Source organism: Rissa tridactyla, chromosome W, assembly GCF_028500815.1.
Source record: "Rissa tridactyla isolate bRisTri1 chromosome W, bRisTri1.patW.cur.20221130, whole genome shotgun sequence".
In the NCBI taxonomy this organism is placed as follows: domain Eukaryota; kingdom Metazoa; phylum Chordata; class Aves; order Charadriiformes; family Laridae; genus Rissa; species Rissa tridactyla.
In genome coordinates, this window is record NC_071496.1 from 4,846,098 (window position 1) to 4,857,385 (window position 11,288).

Sequence of the window (11,288 nt, forward strand, 5' to 3'; positions counted from 1 at the left end):
GCGTGGTGCCGGCCGGGCGAGCGGGGACACGCTGCGCTGCCACCGCCCCGGGGACAGGGGGGCTGCACCCCTCTGCTGGCCGCGGGTTTTTGGGGGGAGGGGGTGGGGGGGGTGTATTCAACCCCCATCCTCTTACTCCCCAACTCCTTTCACAATTTTGTTTTTCGCATTAAGGCCAATTGCCGTTCCTTGTGGGTTTTTTTTTTGGGGGGGGGGGGGTGTTCAGCCGCAATTTGGGGGATGGGGGGGGGGGGGTGTGAGGGGAGGGCCAGGAGACTCTGGACCCTACGACCACAGCAAAATGAATCCACTTAACAGGAATTTACAGTGCAATGTACTCAGCTAAACAGGATGAAGGTACAAAAATGGCTGTTATCGTCTACCGCTAGGCTGAGATGGCCTGGTGGCTAGGCTACACGGCGAGACGGGGTGGGAGGGGTGGGGAACGGGATGGGGGGGGGGGGGGTTTAAATCAAAAGTAAAATAAAATTTAAAAAAAATATATAATAAACAAAAAGGAAAATGGATCTACCGAAGCACTTGCTGGAGGCGGGAGCGGGGCAAGCGCCGGGGCGGCCCCGGGGGGGTGGGGCGGGAAATACACACACACACACACCCCCCTCAAGGGGCAGCGCTGGGGAGGGGGCTGAGGGGGCGCGAGGCGGGCTCGCCCCAACCGCCGACCTGAGGGAGCCCGGGCCGAGCCCGCCGGGCGGCCGCCATCCCACACAGATTCCTCCCCCCCGCCCCCAGCCACACAGACTCTTCCCCCCCGCCCCGGGACGCGAACCCGCGGCCCCGCGCGGTACCTCTGTTGCGCACGGAGCCGAAGACGGGCAGCACCAGGTAGCCGACGTGCACCAGGACCATGCTGCGGCCTTTGTGGCGCGGAGCGGCGCGGCCCGGCCCGGTCCCGCCGGCCCCTCCGACGCGGCGGCGAGTGGCGGCCGCCCGCTCCGCCGGCACACAAAGACGGCGGCCGCCAATGGCGGGGCGCCGCCCGCGGAGGGACACGCCCCCCAGCCAATGGGAGAGGCGGGGGCAGGGCGGGGGGCGGGGCGGGCGCGGGACGGCGGCGGGGGCGCGCGCAGCCTGCGGAGAGGACCGGGCGTGCGCGTGCCTGTGCGTGTGCATACGCGTGCGTGCGTGAACATGCGCGTGCGTGCGTGTGCAGCCGGGGGCGTGCGTGTACGTACGTGCGCGTGCGTGTGCGTCCGTGCGCACACGTGTGTGTGCATGCACATACGTGTACATATGTGTGTGCGCGTGTACATGCGCGTGCGTGCGTGAACGTACGTGTGCGTGCGTGTGCTCGTGTCTCCATACGTGTGCCTGCGTGCACATACATGTACGTATGTGTCCATACGTGTACATGCGTGTGCGTGTGTGCACATACATGTGCGTGCGTGTGGCTGCGTGTACATACGTGTGCATAGACGTGTGTGCGTGAGCATACGTATGGCTGCGTGTACATACGTGTGCGTGCGGATGCGTCTGTGTGCACGTGTACATATGTGTGCGTGCGTGTATAAACGTGTACATGTGTGCGCGTGCACATGTGGGTGTGCGAACATACGTGCGACCGTGTGTATGTGTGTATGTACATACACGTATGTACACGTATGCGTGTATGTACATACGTGTGTGCGTGTACATACGTGTGTGCATGCATGCACATACATGTACATATGTGTGTGCGTGTATGTACACGTGCGTGCGTGAACATACGTGTGCATGTGTATGCGTCTGTGTGCATACACGCGCATGCATGTGCATGCATAAACGTGTGCCTGCCTGTACATACATGTGTGTGTACGTACGTATGTGTGCATACGTGAACATACTTATGCGTGTGTACATATGTGTGCGTGCATATGCATCTGTGTGCATACGTGTGCGTCCGTGTGCATGTGTATATATGCGTGCATGTACATAGAAGTACATGCACATATGTGTGGGTACGTGAATATGCATGTGCGTATATGTGTACATGGATGTAGATATGTGTGTGTGTGCATGAACATGCATGTGAGTGCACGTGCATACCTGTGCATGCGTGTGCGTCTGTGTGCATGTGTGAGTCCGTGTACATACGTCTGTGTGCATGCACATACGTGTACATATGTGTGTGCGTGTACATATGCGTGCGTGCGTGAATATATGTGTGCGTGTGTATGCAGCCGTGTGCATACATATACATATGTGTCTGTGCATGTGCATACATGTGCGTACATACATGTGCGTGCATATGCATCTGTGTGTACATACGTGTGTGTGTGCATGTGTGCATATGTGTACATGCGTGTGTCTGCATGTATATATTTGTGCATGTGTGTGCATGCATGTGTGTGTGCATATGCTTGTGTGTACGTACATGTGCCTGCATGTACATATGTGTCCGTGTGTGAGCGTATGTATGCGTGTGTGTACATATGTGTGCATGCACATGCGTGTGTGTACATACGTGTACGTGTGTATGCAGCTGTGTGTACACATGTCTGGGTACGTACACATACATGTGCATGTGTGTGTGCGTGTACATACGTGTGCATGCATGAATTGCATGTGTGTATGTGTCCATGTGCATACGTGTACATATATGTGCGCGCATGTACATATGTGTGCATATATGTACATGCGTGTGTGCATGCATATATGTGTGTGTGCTTGTGTGCACATGCGTGTGCCTGCATGTGCCTACGTGTGTGTACACATATATGTGCATGCGTGAACATATGTATGCGTGCGTGTACATATGTGTGCGTATGTGTGTGTACATACCTGTGCATGCATATGCATCTGTGTGCATATGTGTACATACATATCCGTCCATGTGCATACATGTACATATGTGTATGTGCATGCACATACGTGTGCGTGTGCGTATGTGTGGGTGCGTGAACATATGTGTGCATGTGTGTGTATATTGCGTGCATATATGTACATACATGTGCGTGCATGGACATGCATGTGATCACACAGCATACACGCGTGCATGCATGTACATACATGTGCACATGGGTGTGTGCATGTGTGCATAGCTACACATGTGTTCATGTGTGTACGTGCCTGTATATGCGCGTGTGCACAAAGGTTACATGTGTGCACGCGTGTACATACGCCTGCTCACACAGGTGCACATGTGCGTGCGTGCACATACGCGTGTGTCCGTGTACATACGGTTGCGCACTGGGGTGAGCGTTTGCAGGCATGTACAGACATGTGTGCACACACTGCATGCGCGTTTGCATGCGTGTACATATGTGTGTGCACGTGCGCTCGTGTATGTGTACATACATGTGCACACACAACATACTCCTGCATGTGTGTGCATACATGTGTGCATGCGTGCATATGTATGCATATACATAACGTGTGCATGTGTGTGCATACGTGCACGCACACTGTATGTTTGCATGCGTGTAAAAACGTGTGCCCACACAGCGTGCAATGTACATGCGTGTACATACATGTGTGCACACAGGTACATGTGTGCATGCATGTACGTACGCGTGCACACTCAGCATGCACACACAGGTTCACGTGTGTGTGTACATATGTGTGCAGAGACGTGCATGCACGACTGTGCACAAGCAGACACGTGCGTGTGCACCCACGCACTGCGCGTGTAGACACAGAGACAGCCATGCACACAGGCGGGTGTGACAGCACGGTCACACGTGCGCACACGTGCGCGGCAGAGGCGCGCAGGTCAGCTGTGTACACACTCCATGTACACGCACAGTCCTGTGCACATGTGCAACCAGAGGCACACATGCATGCACACACACACACAGAGACACTGACAGACACCGATACACAGACACACGGACAGAGACACACAGACACACACACAGAGACAGGGACACACAGAGACACAGACACACTGAGACACACACAGACACAGAGAGAGATACACAGAGACACACACAGAGACACACATAGACACAAACACAGACACACGCACACGGACACACAGAGACACAGACACACTCAGACACAGACAGACACAGACAGACAGACACACACAGACACAGAGACACACAGAGACACAAACACATGGACACAGGCACAGACACACGGACACACAGAGACACAGACACACGGACACAGACACAGACACACGGACACACAGAGACACAGACACACAGACACACACAGACACAGACAGACAGACACACACAGACACAGAGACACACAGAGACACAAACACACGGACACAGACACACACACACGGACACACAGAGACACAAACACACGGACACAGACACAGACACACGGACACACAGAGACACAGACACACTCAGACACACACAGACACAGACAGACAGACACACACAGACACAGAGACACAAACACACGGACACTTTGGCAGGGGTGTTGGACTAGATGATCTCCAGAGGTCCCTTCTGACCCCTACCATTCTGTGATTCTGTGATGTGCTGTTGGAGTATAGTTGGCCTCAGATCCTCTATATCTTCGACCTCAAAATCCTAGGGGTTGACCTCGAGTCTCCCCTGGTTCTTTCTGCCAGAGGCTCCAGGTCAGACCACTGTCCCCAGCTGCATTGTAGAGCACATTTTTAATGTCCCATCCTGTTTGGACTGGTCCAAGGGCTACTGCATGCATAACTCTTGTTTAATTTGCTCAAAGGCTTGTCATTGCTCAGGGCCACATTTAAAATCATTTTCCTTTCGAGTCACTTCATAGAGAGGTCTCACAATCTGACTATATCCTGGAATATGCATTCTCCAGTTATTAAGTAGCAAGCTCCTGTGAAGGTCACGGAGTTTGTTGGCTGCACTGTTTATCTCTTTATTTTGCTGAGCTTGGGAACATGTTAATACAAATAATGGCTATGTGCTTTGCCTTTGATGGCCTTGCTGTGCTGAGGGAGCTATCTTGTGGAGAGGATGAGGGAATACATCTCCCTCTTCCTACCCAGGACTGATGTAGATGATTTTATTATGCAGGTTCCTGAGGTCCTTGTTCATCCTTACATGAGATGTTTAATACTACTAATTAACACTGTTAACGTATTATGGGGTTTGTGGAATCTGGTGTCGTCCTGGTGTAAGAGAAGACAACTTTTGGGTGAGGCGATACTGAAATGTGCCCTGAGGCGGCCAGTCTGTAGGTGGCAGAGTGTGTGGAAGGATTTGTGCAGGTTCCTAGGACGGGTATCACCTCCCATAACCTGGGACTTTACATCTGAACAGGCAAGGAACCATGGCAAATTGACGCGCCACCTGATAGAAGGGTACCTTGCCTACCCCAATGAAAAACAGCAGCTTCTAGCTCTGTACTGGGGCCTGGCCTATGCCTATTGAGCCACAGGTGAGTACTCTCAGAGGACTCCGGTTGAGGCAGGGACCCAAACTGCATCTAAGGACACCATGGTTGAGATACAACTACAGTAATTGTTCCAGTAGTGAAAAAGAAACAGTGGACAAGGAGAACAACAGGTCCATATGATCGATTAGTAAGGGAGGTGGAAGAAGAGGAAAGGTTTGATCAAGAAGCCAATTCTTCAACAAAGAAATTGGAGGAAGGAGTGAGAGAATTCAGACAGGAAGCGGAAACCACCCGGTCCCTGACCTCATCAGAACTTCAAGACATGCAGAAAGATTAAAGCTGCCAGCCAGGTGAGCAGACTGCTGCCTGGCTGCTCCAGTGCTGGGATAACGGGGCCAACAGTCAGCAATTGGAAGGTAGGGAAGCCCAACAGCTGGGATACCTCGCTAGAAACTGGGGAATTGATAGAGGAATTGGAAAAGAGGCAGCAATCTGCAGTCTCTGGAGGTGGCTCTTCTCAAGTGTGAGGGCAAGATATCCATCAAGGAAGATCTTCTGAACTCCCCAGGAAAGCGGACTACCGCAGATGAAAGCATCCAGTACCTGAGAGAATTAGAGGTGATATAAGTAATCCACAGTGATCTAGACAATGATGAGGTCTCCAAAGATCCAGAGGATGTCCTGTGCACATGGCCATGAGGAGGAAGATGATTCAATGTACCCCAGCGTCATATTCTAACAGCTTGGCAGAGATGTATTGCCCAGATATGGATACACCAACTGTGGAGCGAGTGTCATCTTGGCTCCAAAACTTTGAAGAAAATCTCTGTCCCTCCTCATCCCTATGGGCCAGCACCTTGGCTGTTAGGGGTCCCCCAAGAAGTCAGTCCCCTCCTGCCCCGGTCAGGGGGAAAGGGAGCCCCAGGCGCATGCTGCGTGGCACGCTCTGGTTCTTCCTGTGACCAGGGGGATGACCTGAAGAAGTGGGATGGTGAACCCACCTTTAAGCTGGAAGCCCGTGTACGTGAACTGAGCGTATTAAGCTGTTAAGAGATTGTTAAAATTTAATTCCAAGTGGGCCTTAGCCTTCCTCATTGCATGTCTGCATACTCTGACAACATTCCTATATTCCAGTGGCCAGTCCCTTTTTCCACATTCTGTAAATTTCCTCCTTCCATTTGAGTTTTTCCAGAAGCTCCTTGCTCATCCATGCATGAAACTCCTATTCAGCATGAACTGAAACTTTTAAAGCAAAGTTCCTGCTGCTTTCGTGAATGAGCCTGGTTTCCCTGGCTCTCTGGTGGAGGGGTCTGAAAGTTATCTCAGCCCCTTCCCCTGCGCTGACTCCTTCACTGTTGGGTTGTGCTGCTGTGGCACTGACATTTAAGGTGTGCGTGGGGTGGTGGACGACTGCACCGAAACTGTCACTTGGCCCCTCCCTGTCGTTCTTAAGGGTAGAATCTTTTAAGGATCCTTAGAAGGGTTCCATCTCCTTAGGGGAGGAAAAGGTTTAAAAAAAGAACCACAAAACCAGGGACTTATCTGAGCATCCTTAGAGACAGGGATCTGTTGTGCCAATTGGTTGACCCTGGGATGTCCTGTCCAGCCACTTCTTGTTTACAAGCAGGGTGATATGTATTTGTCTAAGGAAATTTTCATTTCCAATAGGTACATTATTTGTCAAGCTAAGTGATGTTTGTTCCCCTGTAATTCACCAATTTCCCCAGTAATACTCCATTTTACTACTTGGCTCCATCAGGTTTAAATCTCTGTAAGATGAGGCTATTCCTTTGCAACTGTGCATTTCCCTTTTCTACCTGATTCTTCACTGATACCGTAAAAGCGGCAAATAAAACTCTCTAAGACTTGATGTGAAAATCTTAGAAAGCAGGCATTCTTTACTGGCAAAGCTGCAGTGTTGGAGACGCATGGGGATCGCTCCTCCAAAGTGTGTCTGTCTGGAAACACAGAGCAGACATATTTATGGTCATAATATTTACATATTCACTACATTTCTCAAAAAATCGTACATATCTTAATTAGTTCCCAGAAGTCATTTACATATTCTCCTCCCAGTCGCACATGCTTAATGAATTGAGTCGATGGTCTCTGGTGGTCCCTGGTGGTCGTTTTGGCACTTCCAACCCCATCTGCTGTTTAACCTCGGACCAGCTCTTCAGGTTGTTTTTCCTTAAAAGGAGTTGTTTGCTGATGTGCAAATTTCAATTGAGCAGGGTTCCGTTCCTCATCTTGTAATAAGTAACTAAAGGTGATTTGCTGATCAAACAAGTTAAGCAAGAGGAACGAACCCATTGTGGCAGTCTTGAGAACTCCCTGTTTAACCAGAAGAGACATGCCCACAATGTTATCTTGCTACACCAACATGGGAACTCCTGTTTGATAAAAAGCTTAACCACAATGTTATCGGAATGTATTATTTTGAGCTGATTCTGTGACCCACATTTTATCTAAACTACCTCAAGCAAGAAGCTACAGAGGGGCGTACCGAAGATGTCGAAACTGACCTCCGTGAAGATAAAAAGAGCTGCTCAGCTTGCTTGAATTTGCAAGCCTTTGGTGGAGCTGCGACTCCCCGGCCGCCCAGCGCTGCTTTTGCCTTCCTACCTCAATAAATATTTATTGAATCTATTTCGGACTCGATTTATTTTAAATTCAACTATAACAAATTTGGTGCCGTGACTCGGATCCAGACAGCCGACTCGGAATTCAACTCTGGGAGGGCGCCCCATCTTCGGATGGTCCTGGAGGAGATTATGACTTAGCTCACCTGGATTTTCCGAACTGAGATAGGAAAGCAAAAAGAAAAGAGAAAGGAGATACTGCAGTTCCCCGTAATTTTTGTGCACGAAGAGCCGGACGAAGACTCGGGAGTGAGTAAGTATATTGCGGTTCCGTTCGGTCAGGGATTGGGTACCCGGGTGCGAGTGACTGAGACGTCCACTGGGCTTAGTAGCCCACCGGACAAAGTGAGTGTGGACCTCCTAATAGTGCGGTTCCCATTGTCCGCGAGGGCGTGGGCCACGAATGGAGGGAAGTGAGTGAATTTTGAGTGAAAGAAGGCACTTTCGGAAGATGGGACAGAAGAAAAGTAGGACTTCTGGTTCCATGCGGGAGATACGGGGTGGGGGTGGGCTCCCCGATATACCCCAAGATAGCCCGTTAGGCCTAATGATTCGATATTGGGATAGTTCCCCTTCTCGAAAAGGGAAGTCCAAGGAGAAATTGGTCTATTATTGTATGGAGGTATGGGGAAGAAAACAGATAAGAAAAGATTTATATTGGCCAATTCATGGATTCTTAGAGGATTAGATATGCCAACAATTAAACATATATGTTAACAACAAATGACCATTTAATAAGGAGGAGAGTGAATATGCCTTTTTATGGATCCTGGGCATGGCTCAGGCCACTAATTTGTTTCCATTAAAAGAAAAGAAAAATGATAGAAAGAAAAGGTGGGATGTAGACGAACCTCCAGCATCTCCCCCACCCTATGTCCCCCCTCCGCAAGGTCCTGAGCAAGATCTCCCTCCAACAGCCCCCACAGAACCTGGGGAAGAGGCTCCTCCTAATCGAAGAATAACTAGAAGTCAAACTAGAGAAAGGAGGGAGGAAAATTTATTGTATCCCTTAAGGGAGACTGCTATGGGGGGACCACAACCTGGAGTTGGATTTGTATCTGTACCCCTCAGCTCCGGGGATGTGAGGGAATTTAAGAAAGAAATGGGACACTTGTTAGAGGACCCATTAGGGGTAGCAGAACGTTTTGATCAATTCCTCGGGCCTAACATTTATACTTGGGACGAGATGGAGTCTATTTTAAAGATCTTGTTCACAAACGAAGAACGAGGAATGATCAGAACGGCAGGCCTGAGGCATTGGGATCAGAGGCATCAGCATGGTCCCGCCGGAGATGTAAAATGGCCCTTACAGTGGCCCAATTGGGACAATCAAGACCCCGCACATAGAAATAACATGATTGATCTCTGGGATATGATAATTCAGGGGATTAGAGATTCTGTACCCAGAGGGCAAAATATTAATAAGGCCTTTAATGAACAACAAAAGAAAGATGAAACCCCCACCGAATGGCTGGAAAGATTGAGAAAAAGTTTACAGCTATATTCCGGGTTAGACCCCGATAGCCAAGTGGGTCAAGCCCTGCTGAAAACTCAATTTGTAGTTAAATCTTGGACAGATATAAGGAGAAAGTTAGAGAAAATAGAAGACTGGCAGGAAAGGGGGTTAGATGAATTATTACGAGAAGCTCAGAAGGTGTATGTGAGAAGGGAAGAAGAAAATCAGAAGAAACAAGCCAGAATCCTGATGGCAGCTGTAAGGGAAGGACAAAATCGGGGCAGGAGAGGAGAAAGTCCCCGGAAGGGCCCAGTAGAACCGAGAAGAAGAAGATTTAGTTCGCAGGACATAGAATGTTTTTATTGTCGCAAGAAGGGACATCTACAGAGAAATTGTCGGAAAAGAATGCAGGATGAGGAGATTTTTAAGGAAGATTAGGGGGGTCAGGGGCTCTATTTGCTGGGGACCCCTAAGGTTACCGAGCCCGTGATAAAATTGAAATTGGGTCCTCAGCATGAAGTGTTCGAGTTCCTTGTGGACTCGGGTGCCGAAAGATCAACAGTCCAAAAGTTACCATCTGGATGTGTTGAATCAAAGGATAAACTCCAAGTAATTGGTGCAAAGGGGGAACCTTTTAAGGTGCCCCGATAAGGAATGTAACAATAGAAGCCCCAAATAAATATGGAGTGGGAACATTTTTATTGGTCCCAGAAGCTGAGTATAACCTCTTGGGACGAGACCTGATGGTGGAATTAGGAATCAATTTGGAAGTAGAGCAAGAGAAATTAAAAGTAAGATTACGCTTATTAACTGTGGAAGATGAAGCCAAGATTAATCCAGAAACTTGGTATAGCCCAGGGTGGGTGGGAAAATTAAATATCAAACCGATCACGGTCTCCATAAAAGACCCAGACCAGCCAATTAGGATAAAACAGTATCCCATCTCTAGAGAGGGGAGAGAAGGGTTGCAGCCAGTAATTGAGAGACTTTTGGCCCAAGGGCTTTTGGAACCCTGTATGTCTCCCCACAATACTCCCATATTGCCCGTAAAGAAGCCGGATGGGTCCTATCGTTTAGTACAAGATCTGAGAGCCGTAAATGAACGAACCATTACCCGGTTCCCTGTGGTGGCTAACCCACACACTATACTTAATCAGTTAAGTCCAGATTATAAATGGTATAGTGTTATAGATTTAAAAGATGCTTTTTGGGCTTGTCCCTTAGAAGGAAAATGTAGGGACTATTTTGCTTTCGAGTGGGAGAACCCCAAGACCCATAGAAAACAACAATTACGGTGGACCGTTTTGCCCCAGGGATTTACAGAGTCTCCGAACTTGTTTGGACAAGCTCTGGAACAGTTACTGGAATCTTATGAATTAAGTCAGGGACTAATTCTAATACAATACGTGGATGATTTATTGATCGCTGGAAAAACTCAAGAAGGAGTCAGAAATGAGAGCATCAAATTATTGAACTTTTTAGGCCTCAAGGGATTAAAGGTTTCTAAATCCAAATTACAGTTTACTGAAGAAGAGGTAAAATATTTGGGGCATTGGCTCATAAAGGGACACAAGAAATTAGATCCCGAAAGAGTAAAAGGAATTTTGTCTCTAACAGCGCCCACTAATAAAAGACAGATAAGACAGTTATTGGGATTATTAGGGTATTGTCGACAGTGGATAGAAAATTACAGCAGTAAAGTAAAATTCTTGTACGAAAAATTAACTAAAAACAGGTTGGTAAAATGGTCCCCTGAAGATGAGAATCGTTGGGAAAATATAAAAAGAGATCTGGTAGAGGCACCTGTCCTCAGTTTACCCGATATCCATAAACCCTTTCAACTCTTTATCAATGTAGATAACGGGACAGCTTATGGGGTTCTGACCCAAGGATGG

The 11,288-nt window shown here is 48.8% G+C and overlaps 1 protein-coding gene across 1 annotated transcript in view; it reads right to left on the bottom strand.

Moving 5' to 3' along the window:
* Positions 1–951, bottom strand: part of LOC128902092 (E3 ubiquitin-protein ligase RNF165) — a 51,682-nt gene extending 50,731 nt beyond the window's left edge. The window contains exon 1 of the mRNA XM_054184446.1: positions 810–951. Coding sequence (XP_054040421.1) covers positions 810–870 — 61 coding nt within the window. The 5' untranslated portion in view covers positions 871–951. The remainder of the gene's footprint in view (positions 1–809) is intronic.
* Between the last annotated feature and the right edge of the window lie 10,337 nt (positions 952–11,288).